This window comes from Typopeltis vanoorti, chromosome 3 (genome assembly GCF_054136105.1).
Source record: "Typopeltis vanoorti isolate ZY-2024b chromosome 3, IOZ_Tvanoo_1.0, whole genome shotgun sequence".
NCBI classification, from domain to species: Eukaryota; Metazoa; Arthropoda; class Arachnida; order Uropygi; family Thelyphonidae; genus Typopeltis; species Typopeltis vanoorti.
Genome location: NC_143551.1, coordinates 31,590,917 through 31,615,659, shown reverse-complemented (window position 1 = coordinate 31,615,659; position 24,743 = coordinate 31,590,917). Strand labels below are relative to the sequence as shown.

The window sequence follows — 24,743 nt, the reverse complement described above, 5'->3', positions numbered from 1 at the left end:
TTTATTATTATTATTTTTTTTTTTTTTCACCAGAGGTCAGGCCAACAATTGTGGTAGCGGTTAGTCAGTTTCTTTAATGAACCAGTCTGATTGTAGTATAGCTTGTTTCTTGTGTATATTTGTACGCTCCAGAAGATGACCTTGACATAAAGGCGAAACGTCGAATTGTAAATTTTAGTAATATTAAACTAAAGTTTTTATTCAAACACAGTAGTTGTCTCCATAATTTCCAAAAATGCTTTCTACATCTTACTCTCATCCTGAGATTTTTATTTAATAAGGTCAAAGCACCTTGTGGCAACTTGTTTAGGTAAAATTCATAAGCTCTGCATTACTTCAACCTTGGCATTTTTTGGGTCTGGCTCCCACTGACGAGATCTGAATAAAGGTAGAAACCGGTCTAGGTAGTGGCCCTTGCCTTTAATGCATAGCATCATACATCTCTGCAAGAGAATGTGCTTTGCATTAGGGGAAAATACTAAGGAAAGTGATCGGAGTTTACTCCACCTTTACCATGAGTTGCCTCGGAATTTAACTATGTTCAGGCACAAACTCGACTTACTTGTCTGTTTACTTACTTGGGAAAAAGGATTAAAACCTAGCTTATAAAATTGCTTGGTATCTTTAACATAGTATATACCAAGGTAAAAAGCTTTCTATACCTATGGTCCTATTTCTAATTAACTTTTAGGGAGAAAGGTTAAGTGGGTAGAATATGTGCCTTCCATATTCCTGGGATTTTTAGACCATCATTATTGTTAAGATTAGGGTGGTTGATGAGAATCTCACAGGCCTCCTTAAATTTATGTTCATACCATGTTTTGGTGTGATGCTTGACCATAGTTATTATATTTGATGTGTCATTTATATTCCTTTTTTCTGATAGGAATTGTGCATCCTGTTTCCCCTATATAGGGCAAATTACAGGTGCAATGAATACAGTATACTCCAAGGTGGGCCTGTGGAGGGAGAGGATCCTTGGATGAGTTAAGTTCTTTAATTTTGCAGGAGATTTTTAAAGGTAGCTTTAAGGTTGTATTTCTGCGGTATTCTTTTCATTTTGTCTGATATCACTTTAATGTAGGAATAGTTACAGTTTTATTGTAGTCCAGTTTATTTTTGTTTTTAAGTGAGATCTTGCAGACAATTTTGTTGATAGTATTTTAGATATACCCATGTTTTAGGAAGGTATAGCTGATAACTTTTAATTCATCTTTAAGTGCTTGTTCACTGGAGCAAATCTTCAAAGTCCTGTTTTTTAGTGTATTAATGAACACTAGTTTTTGTGTTCAGTGGTGGTAGGAGTTTATGTGTATATATTGGCCAGTATGTGTGTCGGTTTCTGGTAAACAGTGAAGAAAGGACTATCAGAAGGAAGATGTGTCTAGAAAAACAGGATTGTGTATCTAGAAACGGAAGGGTATTATGCTTTTCAATCTCAATTGTGAATTGTACGCATTTGTGTTGTTTGTTTAGGTGGCTGAGGAAAATGTCTAATGTAGGGCCTGATAGCGAAAACATTGTCAACGTATCTAAGCCAGACTTGGGGTTTTCAAGGAGAGGAATCTAGAGCACGTTGCTCAAAATGTTCCACATGAAAGTTAGCAATGGAGAAAGAGGGATAATGGTGAGCCCATAGCTGTGCCTTCTTTTTGTAGGTAGAAAGTGTTTTGCCACACAAAATAGCCACAACGTAGTACATGTGCAAAGAGAGCCATGATGTCGGGAGGGAATTTGTCCTGTAATAGAAGGATGAGTGTGTCATTGATTGGGACATTTGTGAAGAGAAAAGAGACATCAAAACTGACTAATAAATCATCATTTTCCAGTGTGATGTCTTCGATTTTATTTACAAAGTATTGTGCATTTTTAATATAGGATTGGGGAATGACCTACCAACTCCTTGAGTGTTGATGCTAGTTTCTTGGCTAGTGATAATTGGGGCTGTCTATACCTTTGAGTATCGGGCAGAGTGGTGTGTTTTGTTTGTGAATGTATAACGGATCGTAAATTCTCGGCAAATCAGCAGAGTGAGGAAGTAATTTTTTAACCATATTTTTGGGCCATGTAGTGATTGATTTAAGTAGCTTCGCAGTTTTATTTTGTTTTTATTCGATTGGTTGGGTCATAGTTAACGAGTTTAAAGGCGCTGTTGTCCGAGACTATTAGATTCATTTTTTGTAAGTATGTAGTTTGCTTTAGAATAACTGTGGCACCGCCTTTATTGGCTCTAGTAATTACAATGTCCAGATTTAATTTTAGTGATTTCACCACTGTCAATTCCGATTTTGTTAGGATGTTGGTTATTGTTTTTGTATAATTTAAATTTAAAATGTTACAGGTTTCTAAATGTATTTTATCTGCTATGGTGGTTGGGATAAATCTTAAGCTTTTTTCTATATGGTAAATAAAATCAAGTTTGTTAATCATTCTGGGTGCCATGGTGTTCATCATTGTTCAAGGCGTGGTTAGATCAGTTGACTGTTCGCTGAAGACAGTTGGTGGCTCCTGTTGGCCCTTGCTTCTGGTGGTTTTTATCACTGACTTGTGGTTGGCTGTTTTTGTTCACTTCGGAGAAATTCAAATATGTCCATTGGTTTTCCAAATAATGTTGATCATTAAGTCGAAGAAATATGGATATGACTTTTGCTTTTTTGTTTCACAGATGTGATTAGCCAAATTGTCCATAATCCTCTCAAGGATATCCAAAATATCTGGGTTCAAACAACTTGAAAGTTCAGATTTTTAATTCCAGACCTGGTTTTGAGCAAAAGCCAAGTTCTTTCAAGTAGCCTGGATCTGTTCTCTGAGCAACACCTTCTACATACGGTGGTATATTCGTAGTGCCTTTGTCGAGGTAAATTTTCTTTCCAGTTTGATGCAGTTTGGAATGATATTGCTGTCTCTACAATGTTTTAAAAAGCCAGTCAGTTAATCAAAACAGAAACTTGAATCTTCAACTTACCGTAGTAACTGCATCACTTGTGCATTGAATCTCCATGAATTATCAGAACATACTGGCACTGACGCATACTGACCAATCACATAAACTCCTACCACCACCCAACACAAAAACTAGGGGTCATTAATACACTACAAAACAGGGTTTTGAAGATTTGCTCCAGTGAAAAAGCACTTACAGACCCAGACACCTCTGGGTCTGGCTCCCAGTGACAAGACCTCAATAAAGGTCGAGACTGGGCTGGGTAGTTTCCATTCCCTTAATGCATAGCATTATGCATGACCACAAGGAGATGTGCTTTGCATTATGGGAGATACTAAGACAAGGAAGGATGAGAGCTTGGTCAACCTTTATCATGAATTGCCTCGGTCGCGAAGATACTTCAGTCAGAAACTTTGTTTGCTCACTTGGATAAAAGATTAAACTAAATTCATTAAAATATTATCAATAAAATTCTGTATAAGTCCTCACTTGAACAAAAATAAACTAGACTACAATAAAACCATAACCATTCCATACATTAAAGGGATATCAGACAAAATAAACAGAATATTACAGAAATATAACCTTACATCTTTTTTTCCAGGGTGGGCCAGTGAAGGGAGGATCGCTGGATGAGTTGAGTAAGTTCTTTAATTTTGAAGGAGGTTTAAAGGTGGCTTTAGAAAGAAGCTTAAGATTTATCCCTAGCACAATAGCAGATAAAGTACATTTGGAAACTTCTAATATTTTAAATATTCTTTTCATATTGAAAAGAATAACATGCAAGAAAGTTTTAAAGCGAATAAAAGTTGAGCAGCTCTCAGATGTGAACTGTAGACTAAAATACAGAAAGATTATTGAAAAGAAAATGAAAGTGTTTGAGAACAGGAATCAAACCTTGGAGATTCAGTGGCAAACTCTGAAGAAAACATTGATTGATTCTGCCAGAGAGGCATGTGGTGAGGTTGTGTGCAAGGATAAAAAAATCATGGTGGACACAGGAAGATAAAGAGGCAGTAAAGGAAAAGAAGAAAGCATATCAAAAGTTCCTGGCAAATAAGTCAGCTGTTACTCTTAAAGAATACAGAGACAAATGTAAGAAAGCTAAACAGTGTGTAAAACTAGCTAAACAAAAGTCATGGGAGGACTTTGGTAACAACATAGAAAATAAATATCAAGAAGGTGGCAAAATATTATGGAGGTTGTTGAAGAAACTTAGGAATGGAGGAAAGAGTGCTGTAAAAGGAGTTAGAGATGATAAAGGTGACATAAAAACAGGAGAAAAAGATATCCTTGAAGTATGGAGTAATTACTTTGAAAAACTGCTAAATGAAACAAGCAGTGATGACAGCACAGTGATAAAAAACACTGACCAGGCATGCAGTCAGGAATACATATCCATACTTGAAGTAGAAAAAGCCATCAAAGGCTTGAAATGTGGAAAGGCAGCAGGAGTAGATGATATTCGACCAGAAATGCTGAAGTATGGTGTTATAAAAGTCTTACAGTGGCTGCACTGCATAGTTCAGAAAGCCTGGACAGAGGGACAAATTCCTGATGACTGGAGTAGAGCTCTCATAGTACCCATATATAAAAAGGGAAATAAAACTGAATGTGAGAATTACAGAGGTATTTCCTTACTGAGTGCTCCTGGCAAGATCTATGCAAGTATACTTGAGAAACGTTTGAGAAGAATTGTGGAAGAAAAGCTTGGTGAAGAACAAGCTGGATTCAGGCCAAATAGAGGCTGTCAGGATCAGATCTTCACTTTACGACAAATAGTCGAGAAAGCATGGGAATATAACAAAGATCTGTATTTAAGTTTTGTTGATTTGGAAAAGGCATATGACAAGGTGCCAAGAGAGAAGCTATTCAATACGCTGCAGTTATATGGTATCAATGAGGCATTATATCAAGCAATACTTAGTCTTTATTTGAGTTGTAAGTCAGCAGTTAGAATTGAAGGAAGTACAGGAAGATGGTTTAATGTTAAATCTGGTGTGAAACAAGGATGCACATTATCCCCTCTGTTATTCATTATCTATATGGATCACATTATGAAGGAAAGTGGTATTAAACCTGATATCAAAATTGGAGATGTTAATGTCAGCTCTTTGCTTTATGCGGATGATGTTATACTTCTAAATAAATCCGTTACAAGTCTGCAAGATTCTCTGACTAAATTGAATAGCTGTTGTAATAGATATGGTATGAAGGTCAGCAATAAAAAGACAAAGACAATGAAAATAGGCAGAATCATTGAAAATATCAACTGTGTTGTGAATGGAGAAACTGTGGAACAAGTAAAACATTTCAGCTACTTAGGCACGATTTTTACTGAAGATGGTAAATTAAATATAGAAATAGACAACAGAATCAGCAAAGCTGGTATGGTGGGAAGTCAATTGAATAAATTCATATGGAATAAGAGAGAAATTAGTCGGAACACTAAATTAGCTGTATAGAAGAGAGTGTTCAAACCAGTTTTAACTTATGGATCTGAGAGCTGGGGCAGAAGTAAAACACTTGACCAAAGACTAGAGACTGCAGATATGAGAGTCCTGAGAAAGATTAGAGGCGTGAACAGATGGCATCAATGGCAATATCATATTAAAAATGAGGATATTAGGAAAGAACTTGACATTGTCAGCATCCAGGAATGTATTAGCAGAGCTAATCTCAGGTGGTATGGTCACTTAAATAGAATGGGAGAGGAAAGATTAGCAAAACAAGTGTTCTCTGCCGGGTTGGCAAGAAAACGACCCAGGGAAGACCAAGACATAGGTGGATTGATACGGTACAAAGTGCCTTAGATGATAGAAATATAAGATCTGATAATGTTGGAGTCTTGACAAGTAACAGACTGATTTGGAGGAAAATTGTAGATAGGAAGTTAGTAATGATGTAATTTTTTCATGTAGTACTGTCATATCCTGTACACCCCTTGAGGGTACATGGCAGGAATTTGATGATGATGATGATGATTCTCTCTCTCTATATATATATATATATGTGTGTGTGTACAGTCCAGATGATGACCTTAAGAAACTTTTGGAAATTAAAATAATTATTTCTGACATGATTGTAGAGTCCATAATTTGTGTAAAATGAAATATAAGGCCCACATTACCTCTACTGCTATTCATCATCATATATAGATCAATTATGGCAGGTAGAAAATTGTAGATATTAATCTCAGCTCTTTACTAAAAATGTAATGTTACCCTCCTAAATAAAGCTGGTACACAATTGCAGGTTTCCTTAACTAAACTAAATAACTGCTGCAATATATTTGTTATGAAAATCAACAATAAAAAAGACTAGACTATGAAAATAGGCATGAACACTGAAAACATCGACTGCATCCTGAATGGAGAAGAGAACCTATAGAACAAATAAAAAATTTCAGATTATTTAGGTACAATATTTACTGAAGATGATAAATATGTCGGATCATAGAAAGTTAACTGAATAAATTTAAATGGAATAAAGAATTAGTCAAAACACTAAACTAGCTGAATAACAGTGTTCAAACCAGTACATCTGAAAGCTTGGTTACAATGACTTGATTAGAAATAAAACAACAGATATTAGAATTCTCAGAAAGTCTAGTGAACAGATGCCATCAATGGTAAAATCATATTATAAAGAATATGAGGAAGGAACTTAACATTGCTAGCATTCGGGAATGTAAGTAGATCTAATCAAAGGAGAGATGATCATGTTAACATAATGGGTGAGGAAAAAGTGCCAGAAGAAGACTGATAGAGACTAATAGAGTATGAAGTGTCTTAGAAGACAAAATATATCAGACAATACTAGTGCCGTGTCCTGAATAAGCTATGAAATGTTTGTTATAAAATATTCAGGTCACAACCTTAAGGCAGAGAATATGGAACGTTGGCAATAGGATAAGTGTAAGCTGTTTACAAGTACAAAACACTTAAAATTTAGGAATTTCATGAATTTGTATAGAAAGCTTTTATATTTTATATATAATCTGTATTAAGTGTGAACCAGATATAGAGATCCATGTAAGCTGGCAAATCCATTTGAAAAGCCAGTCTCTACTACTAAATTAACAAGGCCTATGAGTCAAGGTTCAAGGGTCACTTTTGCCGTCCTGCATTATGAGAGAGAGAGGGGGGGAGGGAGAGAAGTATTGGAAAAGGAAACCTCAGCGTCTTCCAGGAAAAGAAGGCAGACACACGTGCGAAAAAAAAAATAGAGGGAGCTAAGGTGATCGACGTTAGCACACGTGACCGCGTTGTCGCGAATATCAAGATTTGCCGAGAAGAAAGAGTTAAACAAAAAGGCCTTGCAAGCACGATTCCAGATCTTTTTTCCTGGTTCCTGGTCTCTCGGACAGTGGTCGAGCTCGTCGTTGGGGAAGTTTCCTGGCCGGTCGCGGAAGGCATTTAGTTCGTCTGTCGTAGCGTTCGTATTGGGCCAAGCTATGTCCGTGCTCTAGGATAGCTGTGCGTTGTCGTGTGACGGAGGAACTAAATTGATGCCGTCCATTCAAGGCGACGTTACCGTGCCACCTCCCAGTTTCCCGCGGAGATTCTACTCGCACAGATCGGATGATATCCTCTAAAGTGACTATATTGAAGGCCTTGATGACCAGACAAGGCAGGAACAAGTCTTAAGAATTCAAGGACAGAGATGGTAATGTAGACTTTTGAAATACTAATTCCAGTTATAGAAGAGAGTGAATTCCCTGTGAGAACATTTATATTGGACTGAACTTATGGGACTGTAAGAGTAGCCTACCACTAGGCATAGGTCCGAAACAGTGTTAAGATTTGTTTGCCCACGAGGCCGAGTAGATATCTGATTATGTTAAACTTAATGTGTAAATTGTGCTGTTGTGTTAACTGATGGTCACATGTATCAGAATGGCATGATGATGACCTATGAATTTATACTAAAATGATTGTATTAGTGGTTATTGCAAATTTAATATGTGTGATTAGTACAAATTAATTAGAGCCTTTGAACTAAATTGAGTGCTACCATATTAACCTGCTTGAATTGTATTATTGTGTATCACTTTAAAGCTCATTAAATTGTTTCATTCATGTACTTGCCTGATCTGCTTACGTTATATGAATTCAAAACTACCGCTCATAAAATCATCAATGAACTAAGCAGGATAAACCCATGAGTATAAATATATTAAGCGAGCCACGACTGTGAGAAAGAAATAAGCAAGCAGAGGGATAAGATTAATCTTGATCAAATTATCATTGTCTCTTTGAAGGGGTCACCCTGAGCAAGAATCCTTTCTATCCTAGGTATTAGCTGGCGCAGTAAAAAAAATAAATGTGTTAATACTTATAGGGTGAACTCCATCAGATTGTTGTGTGATAAATTGACGTTTAGAACATAGAAAGGCCAATAAAACTGCAAAGATCCTAAGAAATAAATTAGTTTGATAAGAGACAAAAGACTTACGTGCATGTGTGAGAGAGAAAGGAAAATTAAGTAAAGATTAGTGGTAAGCTTGCTATAAGAACGAGAACGAGGATAGAAAAAAAACATTAGAACACTAGTCCTGACAAGAGGCTGGTAGTACTACTTTTTCATGTAGCATTCTCATATCCTCTACACCTTGAGAGTATATGTGAGGAATTTGATGATGAAAAATTTCAACTGTATCAATCCAGTAAAACCTTTTAAAAAACTTAAGTGTTTCTTTCATATCCTCTTTTCTGCCTATCAACCAATTTTTTATTTATTATTTTTTTTTTATCCACAAAGCCTTCATCTATTCTCATAAGGAGAATTCAGCAGGTCATTCACTATTTAGATCACTTGCCACTGGATCCTCTCCACTACTTCCTCATCCTAAAGAAACCCAGGATGCCAGAGATCTATGTATAGCAATTTGATTTATTGAATGAAAAACACTACTTTAAAATATTCATTGAAAAAAATATTTCCAGAAAATCCAGAAATTAGAAATTTTATGGTAAACAAATCTAAGAGTTAATTACAGAAAAACATCTGGAATATTAAAATAAATTTCTATATCTAAAAATCTATATTAAGAAACAATAAGACGGTTTGATGCTGACAAAATATTCATGAGTATTGAAATAGCTCAAAAATATAGAATACAAAAAAAAAATTGCAGAATCTAGAGGAAATGTTGCTAAAAATATGCATACACATTTTTCCCCATGATCCAAAAATGTGCATGCATACACATTTTTGGATCATGGGGAATCTATTAAATGTGCAGAACAAGAAGATAATTCTTCAAAATTTATGTAGTGGTATTAGGGAGGGAAAAAAACAAAAACTTCCCTTTTGAAATAACAGTTATAATTAACATAAAGTAAGGACATAACTATTGCACATTTCAGAAAGAAAGAAACTTTTGTTTTATCTTATTCTTTTAAATGTGTAGTGGATTGTCTTTAGTTATGTATATGGAGGGGAGGGTTTAGTTTCCATTCAGCTTAAAGGCTGTATTTAATAAAATAATGACTTTTTTTTCTTTTTTTTTTTTTTTGAACTTACCTGTTTTAAACAAGTGATAATTGTATCAAAAGCCTGTCTCAGAGACAAATGAGAAATAACATTAGATGGCGATGCACATGAAGTTGGAGATGTCACAGGTGGACTTAAATTTCCTGAAGAAGCTTTGTCACCATGGTCCCTGCAAAAAAAAAAATTTTTTTTTTAAATCTAAGAATAAATAAAAATATATATACAGGGTGGTTCAAAATTCCACGTACAAACTTTGAGGAGAGGTAGAGAACATCAAAATCAACCATATTCACATAGGAAAGCATGACCGGAAATGCCACCCGAAAGTGATAGGTGGTGCTGTTCGCTAGCGATTCAGGTGAGCAATTGGGGCGTCCTCATTCAAGCTTTCGATGCCATACGAAGAACATGCGTTGTTTTACGAATGCTGAGATGGCAGACATGCACCTCGTTTACCATATTATGTGTCCAACTACTATTGAACTGTTCCGTTATGGCTAATAAAGTTTTTTTAACACTACTTACTGCCTTGTGTTATTTCTGTATCTTTGTGTCCTTTGTAATGCTTTCCATGTGAATATGGTTGATTTCGATGTTCTCCACCTCCCTTCAAAGTTTGTACGTGGAATTTTGAACCACCCTGTATATATATAGATAGATAAGTTTGTTTCATTTAAATATATTAAGCAAGTGAACTGAATATGTTCACTTGAATATGTTCATATGCTTTTGAGATATATTTTTATCTAAAGGTCTTTTATCTGAAATAAAAGATTCTGTTTATCTATAATGGGTATAAGGAGGGGAGGATGTATTTTCCATTCAGTGTAGAGTCTGTACTTAATAAAATAATCACTTTTTTATTTCAAATAAAATAAATCCTCTATAATACCTTTCATTCCCACAGAGACTAGACAGTGCCAACATTGCCATGTGCAATGAGAAGAAAATACTCTCATGCTAAAGATCTACTAACTCTGGAAATTTGAATGCCTAGAAAAAATTTTTCTTATTGGCAACTAGAATCAAACGAATAGCAGTCCTTCTTTGGGCAGTCTAATATATAGAAGGAAGGAAATATATAGAAGGAATATAGAAGGAAGCAAATACAATATACACAGGCACTTATTGCTCCTATAATAATCAAAAAACAGCAATTGCTTAAAGTAAACATATAACAGCATTTACTGAATTTTAAAGATGTGTGTGCGTAAAGACAGCAGTAGGTAAAGGTCAAATCAATTCATGCAACTACAAAAATATAAAAACTCCTTATATACTACTCCTGATATTAAATCATCAACATCAGAAAATTTTAATATTAAGAATTCAGGCAGAGTGCAAAGAGGCTCTGAATACAAAAAAAACTTAGAGTTGGGTTATGGTGTGGAGAAGTTATTATTAGCATGAGATGTAACAAAGAGTCAGGGAAACTATATTATGATGGGAGGAGTTGTGAGAATCTATGCAAAAGAGTAACTATGATATGCAACTGTGTTAATGATAGACATCCATTATCATGAAAATGATCACAATTAAAGAACAATTGTGTTTGTCCAGTTCAGACTTATCCTTTCGTTCATGTGAAAGGATGTCTGTACAAGTAAGGCATTAGATATGAAGCAGGCTACAGAAATGAATATATAAAAATATAAAAAAGCATGTAGATAACTTATTTTTCTGTACAAATGCAAGGAGTATCAGAAACAAAGGGATAGAGTTTGCTGCCTTGGTGAATTAGTCACACCTGAGATTGTATGCACTAGTGAGACCTGGCTATCAGAGGTAGATATACTAACTAGTGTCAAGTGTAAAGGATATGGTAATTTTAAGCAGGATAGAGAGGATAGGAAAAAAAGGGAGTATGGTGTGCTGCCATTGATATCTGAACCATGACTGAGTAGTGGTGAAATTTCATGAAAAGAAAGAAACTGAATTTATTGAGCTGTTGCTCAACAACTTCTCAAGCAGCATGTGAAAGAAGGAATTCAAAGTCAAAGAGTGTTTGATCTGATAATAGTATCAGGGGGAGCTTTAGTTAAAGACATGATGACTGTGTTTCCTCTGATTGGTGACAGTAATCATGATGTACTGACTTTGGAAGTGGCTAATTTAATATGGATGTTCCATATAGAAAAGGTTACATGCTGAACTACAAAGTAGGAAATTATGACCAATTGAGGAGTATATTAACTTCTGCCCCATGGTATTGTTTGCTAGATGGGGAGGATATTGTCAGTGTATGAGAAGAATTTAAAAAATGATCAACATTAAAATGTGTTCCCAAGAGTTCAAAGAATAAATAGGGTCAGAGTGTAATGAATGTATAATCTTATTAAGCAAAACATTATTAAGAAAAAGATGATGCGAAAGGAATATTGTATGCATAAGGATGATGTCAGTTAAATTCATAAGGAGCAAGCCAGAAGAGTTACAACTATTGTACAGAATGCTTATGAAATTTTGGGGGTTGGGGGGGGGGGGGGGGGGCTCTACAAGCTAAAGACAACCTGAAAGAATTCTATTGTTATGCTGCAAGTAAAAGAAAGAATGCGCATGAGAGAATATACTGAATGTAAATGGTAGGCATGTAACAGATGAAGAGGAGACTGTTCAACTAATAAGTGCCCATTTTACTAAAAGTTACCAACCTGGTGTATGCAACACACTGAGCTCAGTGCAGCCCCTTCACTGGATGAAGAAACTCAGGTGTATGAGAAGAAAACATCACGGCTGTTGCATAAAGTGAAAAAGAATTTAGCACATATGTTAAAAGTGTGTTCAGCTAAACTGACTGCTCCTTTAACCAGACTATATAATTTGAGCCTCAGAACATGGAAGATTCCACAAGAGCAGAAAGAATGTATGATAATCCCATTGCAGAAAGGTGCTGAAAAGACTGATGTAAATATAATTAATTATTAACCTTCAGATTTCTGGAGTGGTAATGAAGATTTCAGAACAGTTAGTAACAGCTCACATACAGAAATGAGTTAAGTCATCAAGTACAGAGAATCTATACTTTATAATGAGCAGCATGGGTTTACTATGAAAGCATCATGTTTAAGCAAATTGCTCGCATTTTATAACAATGTTAGCACTGATTTAGGCAAGGAGAATGGATACACTGTGGAAGATTACTGCATAAATTGGAGGGTGTGAGATTGGATTATAAAATATTAACATAAATAAGAGGATGGGCTGACTGATACATCAAATAGTAGTATACGATGGATGTGAGACTGCAAGAATTAAGGTGACCAGTGGCATACCACAGAGATCAGTGCTTGGTGGGAAGGATTTGATAGGTAACATACAGCTGTTTGCTAATGATTCAAAGACATGCAGGGTAATCAGGAATGCAGATGATATGCAGTACTAACAGAATAATCTGAATCAGTTGGGATTGTGGACGTGAAAATGTCTGTACCTTCAATGTTCATAAATAAAATTATGCACTTTGGGATTATGAGATATCCAATGTTATTATATTGGTAGGATTATGTTAAAAGAAACTGATCAAGCTAGGAATCTTTCAGTTTTAGTAGATAGGAAGTCGATTTTCAAAAGCCATATAGCATAGATTGCAAATATGACTCAGAGGATGAGTGCAACACTGAAATCCAACTTAACATAAGGAAAAGGAAGTCATTTGACACCTTTATAACAGCATGATACAAACTCACTTGGACTACTATGAGTAGGTCTGGTTTCCGTGGTGATACTGATAAGTGAAGAGAGTACAAAGGAGAATGTTAAAGATGTTATTGGAATTGTTTAATAAAGATTATGAAGACAGACTGAGAATTTGTGGACTGCAGACACCAACAAACAGGAAATAGAGGAGTGATGTGATTGAGACTTATAAACTTCAGAAAGGGTCACACAGGATACCAGCAGATGACCTTTTTTCTTTTACAGAGGGTGGGGAAAGAAGAGAGGGCATCCATAGAAGTTGGGAAAGAATGTAATAAAAGGGGTGAGAGCTAGAGTTTTCTCTCATAGTGGTGGATGATTGGAATGGACTGCCTTTGGAGATTGTGAGGGAGGCAGTGTGAATGAATTCAAGTACAGTTGACCCTTGAACAACGTGAGGGTTAGGAGCAACAACCCACCCTCTGCAGTGAAAAATCAGCGCATAATTTTTGACTCCCCAAAAACTTAACTATTAATAGCCTACTGTTGACTGGAAGCCTTACCAATAACAAACAGTCGATAAACACATATTATGTATATGTATTATATACTATATTCTTACAATAATGTAAGCTGGAGAAAAGAAAACGTTGTTAAGAAAATCATAAGGAAGAGAAAATGCATTTACAGCACTGTACTGTACTGCATTTATCGATATCGTAAGTTTACATCATCTGTTACAAGATGAATCGTCTGTCAACACTACATCAATATTGTCTTATATGATACAAAACCACTGTAGATGTTATACATATTACTAACACTAGACATCAAATATGAGAAAATAATGTGAGAAAGAAATTCATTTTCATTTACAGGTATAACGATTCATGCACCAATAATGAAGCAGCAATATGATTACTTTATGATATGGTAGCCTACGATACGACTGCTTCACGGTAGCCTAGAATATATGCTAATGAATGAATAGTTATTTTTTTTTATTTTATGCTAATTAATTAAGTTAATTTTATGCAGTTATGATTTAATACTGCATCTTTATGTTTGTTTACATTGGTCTTGACTGCAAACGGCACTATGTATGGAGGTGGGGTCTGATAAAATCTAGAACAAAAAATGATATTAAAGCAACTGATATAACTACAAGAAAGACCATATGAAAGTGGCACTGGAGATGTCAAAGTTAGCTCTTTGCTTTATGCAGATGATGTTGCACTCCTAAACACATCTACTGACGATTCTCTAACTTGAATAACAGCTGGAACAAATCTAGCATGAAAATCGGCAATAAAAAGACCAAAACTATGAAAATAGGCAAGAGCATAGAAAACTTCAGCTGCATTCTGAATGGAGATCCTATAGAACAAATAAAATATTTCAGCTATTTAGGCACAATTTTTAGTGAAGATTCAGGTTAAATCTGGAAATAGACAACAGAATATGCTGGCTACCCACCATATTCTGTAGTCAACTGAATAAATTTATATGGAATAAAAGAGAAATTAGCCAAAATGCCAAACAAGCAATATACAGGGTGTTCGGGATAAATTTGACATATTTATAATTAATTATATTTTTCCGTAAGTTACATGTATTAACACACACTTCTCTTCATTTAAAAGGTTGGACCCTTCTTCATTCATATACAAGATGTCAGAAAGGATGGATAGCTGGAACCCACCTGAATCATGGAAGAGAATAACTTGTATCATGATGATTCGTGCCGGCCATCAAAATAAGGATATTTCGACTGCTGCCCAATGCTCCCTGAATACAGTAAAAACAATCAGGCATGAACTAGAGACTTGCAATGGTGACTACGAGGATGTAGCAAGAAGAAAGATCCCTAGCAGACGATCTGATTGCGTTCGTACAGCAGAATTCCTCGCAAATCTGCAGGAACAGGTGTTGAAGATCCCTGGCATTGGAATTCGGGCTTTGTCACGTGAAATGAATGTTGCAGCCTCTACTATGAAGCTTGCACTCAATGAAGACCTCCGCTACTACTCATACAAGCGCCGCAAAGGTCAGCTGCTTACAGAAAAGGCCCGTGAAAAACGTTTGATAAACGCGAAGAAACTTCTAAGCAAAGTGAAACATCCTGCGGAACCACAAACAATCTGGTTCTTTTCCGATGAGAAAAACTTTTGCCAGGATCAAAAACACAACACGCAGAATAACAGATGGCTTGCATACAGTACAAAGGACATTCCTCGTGTAATGCAGACTAAATTTCCCCAAACTGTGATGGTTTTCGGATGTGTATCCTCTGAAGGCAATGTGATGCCTCCGCATTTTTTCCAAGAGGGCCTCAGGTTGACTTCAGATGGCTACGTGGAGTTGCTAAACACTGTAGTCAAGCCCTGGATAACAAGGGTAGCCAATGGTAGGCCGTATGTATGGCAGCAGGATTCGGCCCCTTGCCACACCTCTGGGAAAAGTCAAAAATGGTTGTCTGAAAATTTCTACGACTTCACCAGTCCAAATGTTTGGCCTCCAAACTCCCCAGACCTTAACCCCATGGATTATTTTGTATGGGGCGCAGTTGAAAAAGACACCAATCGCACTTCCAGTAATACAAAAGCCCAGTTAATGGATAAAATTAAAACAGTTTTTGCGGCCCTTCCCAGGGAGACTGTAGCATCAGCTTGTTCGAGGTTCCGAAGCAGGATTGAAGCTGTGATCGATGCTAATGGTGGTTATTTTGAGTAAATCTTGTTGATAGTATTGTAATTAACTCTGCCTGTAATGTTTTTTGTCAATTCATTAAATTTAATAGATACAAAGAAGATTTTCTTTTTCCTTACGAAACTGTCAAATTTATCCCGAACACCCTGTACAAGACAGTGTTCGAACCAGTTTTAAGGTATGGATCAGAGAGTTGGGTTAGAAATAAAGTATACTTGATCAAAGACTTCAGACAGCAGATATGAAGGTTCTGAGAAAAATTAGGAGAGTAGTAGCAGAATCATATTAAAAATGAAGACATCAGAAAGGAATCTGACATTGTTTGAATTCAAGAATGTGTGAGCAGGGCTAATTTAAGGTGATGTGGTCGCTTAAACAGAATAGAAGAGGAAAGGTTAGTAAACAGGTGTTTCATGCTAAGATGGTAAGAAAAAGACCCAGAAGAAGATCAAGGTCCAGGCAGATCGATTCAGTCAGTGCCTTAGAAGAAAATGCGAGTTGTGACAATATTCAAGAGCTGACAAGTAACAGACTAATTTGGAGGAAAACTGTTGATAGGAGAATAATAATAAATGTAAAGTTAATCATGTAGTATAGTAACCTGAACACCCTTAAGGGTATATCAGGAAATGATGGTGACATAAAAAGAACTTAAAAGTTTTGGAATTTTCCCAGAGAGCTTATGAGAAGATAACGTTTGGCATCATAGTTGCATTGGTTTGTATTATGTAAAAGACACCAGCTCTGCCGAAGCCTGTATTTTCACCTTGTATGACTAATTAAATGAGATTTCACTGACACGTGTGTGTTTTGCTCTCACCCACAAAAGGTTATTTGTGTACAGTACATATTGTACCATGAGTGGGCTAAATACTCACTCTAATACTGTGAGTGTGTAAAGGATTAGATAATCTGAGTCCCCTGCTCTAGAGTCCAAACACAATTTAAGTCATGTCAGGCTTTCAATTAAGTAGAGTGATGGACTCAAACCACATGAAGAAAACAAAATACTCAAATGAAATTTAAATTGCTACAAGTCTAATTTCTAAAAATGAGTGAGAAAAGAAAGAAGGCTCTCAGTGACATTAATGTCCAAGGAAGAACTTGACGGCCAAATTACTGATGATAGTTGTTTTCAAAGATGAATGTTCCTTATGCTAAACACTTTCGAAAAAATCTTCAAAAAATTTTTTTCATAATCATTTCATTCCTTTCAACTTCAAGAACCAACTGCAAAAAACTTTTTAGGTTTTTAGTAAATAGTTAACTATGTATACTAGACTGAGGTTACAAAAACTAACTAACATGTATGTACTAAGTACTTGGAACTCTTGCAACTAGAATTTAGCTTTGAGATATAAAATGGCAGCGTCAGCAGTAAAAGTTTAATAAAAGCAAGCGGTGATGTGGTGATGGTCGGTGGTAGATGGCGTTGATGTAATTGCGGTCAGCTGGTGGATTGTGAGTGGTGGAGGCAGAGATGTAGAGTAGATGCCCTCCCTCGATGAGTCCTTGGACTCCCTGGAGGTGATGAATAAGAATAAGAATGATTTTCACGCTGCATTTTATTGCATACTTTTATTCATTGTTTCTCAGGGCATAGAATGCAACTCTGAATTAACTGGCTTTTTGAGATTAACCATGATGAGCACCTTAGCAAACTTCACTATAATGAACTATGGAAAAGTCAACATAAGTACCATAGAACCAATGCTATTATAAACAATAAAAGCTAAAACCTTCATGAAAGTGAACTGAATATCCAATGAAATGCCATCACCATCAGTAGACAAAGCAAATGGAAGGAAATTGTTCAACAAACAATAGAAGAACGTTTATTTATGGGAAGAACCATACACAAAAGAAATTATGGGAAACAGAATGGATGGACATACCAAACATAACATGAAAAAGTACAAATGGAAACAATAATGGGAGACATAAGAAAGAACTAGAAGTGTGAAATTATAAACAAAAATGCTGAATTAATGTTTAAATTTCAAAGTGGTAGGTTAGATTAAATTAATATCACTTACCCAAAATCTTTATAAACTAAATCGTGCAGACTGTACTATATAGTTTGTTATGAACAACTTGCAAACCTATAGTGCATATTGTACCTTGCTTGGGCTAAATATTCATGCTAATACTGTGAGTGCATTAAGGATTAGATAATTTGAGTAATCAGAATAACTCTTCATCATAGGAACAAAGAATCTTCCAAATATAAATGACTTACACAAACACTATAATGTGTTGCATTTCTTTAATTTATATTTCTAAGAGAACAGTATCAATTTACGCAAATATGTAACTGTCTCTAATTAGGAAGTTGACTTCTTCACACCAGCTATACTAAATCACTTTTCCTCCTCCTTTCAGATAACTAATGAGGTCTAATATTCACTTGTGTTCCTTCCCTCTTTGTATTTTAGTTGACCAATAACAAAGTTGACCAACTGTTGAAGTTTTCTGGCTATTTTTGATTGTAATGGTACAGAGTACACCTGTTTAATTTATTATGATGATTTCAGAAATACAATTTTATTAATACAGACCAGTATTTTACAATAAACATTTATTAAAACCTACCAGTTTCGCCAGCAAACTGTCTGGCTTTTTCAAGGCATAATGGAGATATGAAAGTAAATGCAAATTTATTGAAAAAGCCAGACAGTTTGCTGGAGAAACTGGTAGGTTTTAATAAATGTTTATTGTAAAATACTGGTCTGTATTAATAAAATTGTATTTTTATTATAAAAACGACCAAAAATGTATACTTTAAATAGTTTTATGATGATTTCAGTTAAAAGACATTAATTCAAATCAATGCATTGTGAACTTTAAACAGTAATTATGCATTTTCTTTTTTTCTTTAATAATTTTATACTCTTCTAGTTCATTCCTTGTCTCCCATTGATATGTGCATTTGTGCTTTTTTCTTTCTTTCTTTTCTTTTTTTTTTTGTGTGTGTGTTTTCCTGTTGTTACATGTTCTGTCATCATTCTTTTATGTCAGTAGTTATAAGTCGAAATTAAGATTAATATTTTTATTATTTTTATTTATTTAGATTAATATTTTATTATTTACAGCAACCTCTATGATGTAAGCAGAATCATAGTGGTAGGGCTCAGCTAGCAACATATCGCAATGAACATTACTTATTTACACTCCCAGCGTTCACAATTCATTCTGGCGATGTGTACTGAAATAAAATTCAGTAATTTTAAAACTAATTATATATAAATTTATATATTTTATATAAAAGCTAATTATATTGGCAAAAAAAGAAAAAAAAGAAATATATCAGAAATAATTTTGCAAATAACAATTTTATCAAAAACAATTAAAAAAAAAAAACTGACTCACAAAGCAGCACAGAGCAAGTATACGCTATAGTCAACATTTCCAGCTGAATCTGCTACACCAATCTGTTTTAAAGAATTTGTTCGAAGTCTAAGTAGAAATTCTAATATCTAAAAAAATCAGAAGTAAGATGTTAACGATATTTCACAATATAATAATTGATTTCAACCAAAAATTCAAATATAAACTACAGTTCATATTCACCAAAAATTACAAATCAAACCGAAACTACTTTTGCCAACAAAAATTTAACATCTCAGAATCTAACTAAAAAAAAGTCAAGTAATGATCCTGCATGTGGCTGCCTGCAGTGTAAAAGCAGCATCTTTACAGACGTTTTTAATATCAGTGAGAGTACTGTTGCTGCTGTTATTGTACTGATTAAGAGGAGTTACATTCCCAAAAAAAGAGGCAGGTTTTTTCATGCAGAGTTGTGAATGATTGGAATGCCTTGCTTGAGAGTGTGGTGTCTGCAAGGAGTTTGAATGTGTTTAAGACATGGTATGATGAGCTGTGTGTGTGTGTGTGATAAAAGGACCTCCAGGATGAGTTCTTGACTCCATGAGGTCTTCAGTAATAATAATAATAATTAAAACAGCAACAGCAGCCAAATAGTCATTATTAAATGGTAGTGAACCTCCTGCTGCCTTCCTAGAGGGGGGGCTCCCCTTCCTCCCTCCCTTTTTTTTATTACATGGAATAGGTAATATAGTCCAAGAATAAATTACCAAAATTAGTTAATTGATGCTGTGGTATCAGTTACATTTTATTTTCTTCTTTCTCCTTTACAACTCCACCCTCCAGTTGTGCTGGGTTTCAGTTGCTAAAATTTCAGATTTCTTAAAAACATAACAAACAAACAACTATATTTTAATGGCTGAACAATGGAATCTGTAGATGTATCTATGCAGAAATGGATTCCTTAAACTCTTCCACTTCATTTTAGTTGACACTTGATGCAACTAATAGGTGTCTGAAGAAATAATTAGTTCACTTGCAATTCTTTCCTTCGTTTAATGGATGCACTGCTGAATATTTCAGAGGATCTTAAGAAATGTCAGAATCAACTATACTCTAAATTAGGTCTAAATCAGATGAACAATATGACCAGTAAAAGTTGTCCATAAAGAATGTAATCTCTTCCCCTTTATAATCCTCTTCTTTTTTGTCCAAATGGGTTAAAATTCTCAGAGCATAATAAAGAACATTAGAAATAACTATATTCCAAATTTAGTCAAAATCAGTTAAATAGTGAAATTCACAGAGAAGTGTCTCCCTTCCTCAGTTCTGCTTAGACTGAATATCTCAAAGGGCCTTTAGCAAACATTAAGAAACAACTATATTCCAAATTTGGTTGAAATCAGCTAAGAGGTATCTATGAAGAAAGCAGGGAGGAAGGGGGGGGGGGTATGTTTTTTGGGATTCTTCCACAATTTCAAAAGAGTTCTAGTTTTCTTTTAGATTTAATGCTTCAAAATTGTCAGCTTTTATTCAGTTGAACATATCTGTCATATAAGAGTAGAATAATATTCAATTTAGAACTGGAATTACAGTACATTGAATTTAGATCCTAATAATTCTTGTAATAAAGAGCATTCAGTGCCTCCCTATAGTATTTGGCTTAAGAATCACTGCGATGACTCTTGCTGCATAAAACGTTTTTTTTTTTTTTTTTTTTTTTTTTTTGTAGTATTCAATTTGATTCTATTCCACAATTAAATCTTTAGCAATTGAAAGTGATTATCTAATGAATCCTGATGAACACAAGGGAAGCTTTAAATATTCCACATGAATTAACTAGAAGCAGTTGGCAATTTCATCTCAGTTTCACATTTCATTTTTTTTCTAGGTTCTTTCTTGTTTTTACTTACTTTTTCATTGTTAGAACTTAACCAAACTTGTCCTCATTCAGTAAGTTAGAGACAGTGTTGATTACTGGTTTTTAAAGTAGAACTAATATCACTCTTTCATAATATCTATAAATATATATATTAGAGATATTGTCATCCAAGCAATATAAGGTCTAGATAATTAAAGCATCTCTATTCAGAGCTCTTTTAGCTTTTCCACTGGATAGAATTAACATTCATTATATACACACACACACACACATATATATATATATATATATACACACACACACACATATATACAAACATACACACACACATACAGATATATATATATATATATTTGTTCAAAGTCTAAGTAGCAATTCTAATATCTATAAAAATCAGAATATATATACATATAACAAATGTTAACGAATGTTAATGTTGACATAATGAATATTAAAATAATGGTCAAACAAGGAACTTTCAACCAGTAAAGGAAGAAATTGCTCTGCTATCACAATAAAAACTGTCATGTTAATGGAATATTAGTACAACTGTCGAATGCCTAAATAGTAGCCAAATGAAAACATTCTATTTAAATTACAGTACTTTCAACGACTACCCATAACATGCCAGGAGTGATGACCATGTAAGTATGCCATGTAGTGCTCCTTCAGACTTTCAAAGGTAAGGATTGTGTCATACAACCACAGACTTTATGCATCCCTGTAGACTAGAAATAAGAGAGGAAAGGGTGAGAATGGAATGGCCTATTTAGGCCAAATCAACTGATTATCATATCTTTTGTGGTAATGTGAGATGATGCTCCAATCCTGCATAAACACTGCTAATTTCCACTGCATAAGAAGTGTAGATGACTGTTTCAAGAGTAGATGTGTGAGTGCAAGAAAGGATTAAGATAGTCAAAGATGTGGGGATGATATTTAGGTCTAGGGAGAAGTGTAATATCAGTGATGATAAAGACAAATGGATTGGGGGAAGGAGAGTCATATCCAAGAAGAGAGGTCAGTGGGACTTGTTATAGAAACAGAAATGAGATACTTTTTATGTTTACAAATACTAAAGTATATGAAAGAAGGAGAATGAAGCAGTGGCATTGACAAAGTTCATTAGCCCAAAAATTGTTGGAATAAGTGAGACATGGTTGAATGAGGATGACATTCTGAAAAGAATAGAGATGGAGGGAGATGTAGTCTTTCATGAAGACAGAAAAGGCAGAAAGGGAGGAGGATGCTGATAATGAAGGCAGAAGAGTTGTGCCCATTTAGGTAGCAAATACTGACAGTGGCATTGAAGCAGTACAGTGAGTATGGTGTAAAGTGAAAGTGGACAGGATGAAATGTTTGTGTGTGGATAGATGAGATCATTGTAGATGATTATGGTAATATAGACTGGAATGAAGCAGCAGTATCTGGAAACAAAGAGAATGAATTTCTGAAATTTTTGAGGAACAACTATCTTCGGCTGTAAGTAGCAGAGGCTACATGAGGATTAAAAAATCTTGGATTTCATTATCTTATCAGAAGATAATGAAATCCAAGATTTTTAGATGCTTCCAAGATGCTTCATTGTAAATGAAGCATCAAATCTTTTTCCATTTAGTGAAAGTGACCAGAAAGTGATCACTTGAGGTGGCCAGCCATATCAGGACTTTTGTGTGAAAGGGTTATGTGGAACTATAAGGCAGGTGATTATGACAAACTCAGAAGGCAGCTTGCAGTGATATCATGGAATGAGAAACTATCTGGCTGAGGCAATGATTAAGTGTATTCCAAAGGTCAAGAGATTAAATGAGGTAAGTATGACTAAAGAGGAAGAGAAGGCATTGTGGAGACAACACAAAATGAGTAGCAATAATCAGTTACATACAGAGTACAAAGGGCATGCAACAAAGGTGACTCACTTGGTAAGGGTAGCAAAAGTGCAGTAAAAGCAGCAGTTATCCAATGAGGCTAAAAGAAATCCTATGGAGGTTTTTTAATATGTGGCCAGTACAAAATAGAATGATTATGGGAGGATGATGTTGGCCAGCCGTAATCAGAGAATGACAAACACTGAGGAGGATATAGGAAAAGCATTAAATGAGCGGTTTATTAAAGTATTCCATCCTTGTGATTATAACATAATGCAGCACTTGAGAGAGCAGTGGGATGTGAGAGGAAAGTAAGCATGAGGTATACAAGGAATTAAGTAAACTTGATGTCAACGTGATAGTATATCATCATCATCATGAGGGAATGTCCCAAGAACATGAGTCATAGACTGGCCCAAATTTCAAAGGAGTGGAAAGAGGACAAAATTGTTCCACTTCATGAGCGAGTTGATAAGACTAAGATTTCAAATTATAGACCAATCTGCCTACCTGGAGTTGTGGTCAAGGTGTTAGAGATGATAGTGAGGATAAGGATTCAGAACTGGGTTGACAGCAGAATTCTTTTTGATGGACAGCATGAGTTTGTTAAAGTAAGATCGTATTTTAGTAATCTGTTTACTTATTATAACAAGGTAATGAATACAATGGACAATGAGAATGCATATACAGCAGTACATTTAGATTTTGCAAAGGTCTTTTATAGTTGCCACAAAAAGCTAGTAAGCAAACTGAAATAGATGGGTTGGATGATAGATTAATGCATTGGATTGGAGATTGGCTGCCTGATAGGTATCAGCAAGTTGTGTTTGGGGGGGGGGGGGGAGTGATATCCCAGAAGAGTAAAGTCACTAGTGGTGTGCTCCAGTGTTTTTTTTTTTTTTTTGAGCCATAATGTTGTTTATGGCCAAATGTTGTTTAATATGTTTAATACGTCATTTATATGTAAATGACATTGGAAGGGGTATGAATGGTGATATACGGTTGTTTGCAGATGATGAGGACTTGAATAGACTGAATGGGCGAGTGCGTGGGAATATCAATATAAAGTAGCCAAGTATAAAGTTTTAATATTTGCGAAGGAAATATGGAGTGCAGAGTATAGGATCGGTGGGGATATCTTAGAGATGGTGAATGAGATGAAAGATCTGGGGATGTGGTCTTTTTCAGTAGATAGGGACTTGAAATTTCAGGGACATTTTGCCATAATTGTGAAGGACAACACAATGGATTTTGCAATGATGTGGAGAATACTGGCATGTAGAAGTAACAATGTTATGATTCCACTGTACAAAGCTTTGATCATATGGATTTCTATGCACAGATTTGACTGCCTGGTTATCAAAAGGATGATGAGTTTCTGGTCTCTAGAATGTGGAGTATGAGGACAGATCAAGAGAATGCAAACTGCAAAGCCTAGTGGATAGGAGATAGGACATGATCCAAACATAAAAGTTGGTAAGGAGTAATTACCAGATTAATGTGGATGAGATTTTTCATAGAGTGCCAGGAGACATGGGGAGAACAAGTGGTCTCTGGAAGTTGTATAAGGTAGGTGTGAGCAAGGGAGTGAGGAGTAAATTTTTTAATGAAGAGTGGTGGGTAATTTGGAATGCATTGCCTTGGTGAGTGCAGAGACAATGAATACATTAAAGTCAAGATATGCTGAGCTGTGCATGTGAGAGTGGGATCTCCTGTGACGAGTTTCTTGACTCCATGGAGGTCTGATAATGATAATAATAATCTCTACTTAATTTTTGCAGATCTGTAAAATGTATATAAGAAGGTACTAAGAGAAAAGCACTTCAGAACGTTACAGTTATATGAGATAAATGGAACGCTATGCAAAGCAATAGTTAAGTTG

The 24,743-nt window shown here is 35.2% G+C and overlaps 1 protein-coding gene across 4 annotated transcripts in view; it reads right to left on the bottom strand.

The window, feature by feature from the left end:
- Nucleotides 1–24,743, bottom strand: part of gig (TSC complex subunit tuberin) — a 943,661-nt gene that overhangs the window by 485,732 nt on the left and 433,186 nt on the right. For all 4 annotated transcript variants that reach the window (XM_090415521.1, XM_090415523.1, XM_090415524.1 and 1 more), the window contains 2 exons: nucleotides 19,157–19,263; nucleotides 9,473–9,611 (listed from right to left, as the gene is read on the bottom strand). In XM_090415521.1, the coding sequence (XP_090271647.1) occupies nucleotides 9,473–9,611; nucleotides 19,157–19,263 (246 nt within the window). The remainder of the gene's footprint in view (nucleotides 1–9,472; nucleotides 9,612–19,156; nucleotides 19,264–24,743) is intronic.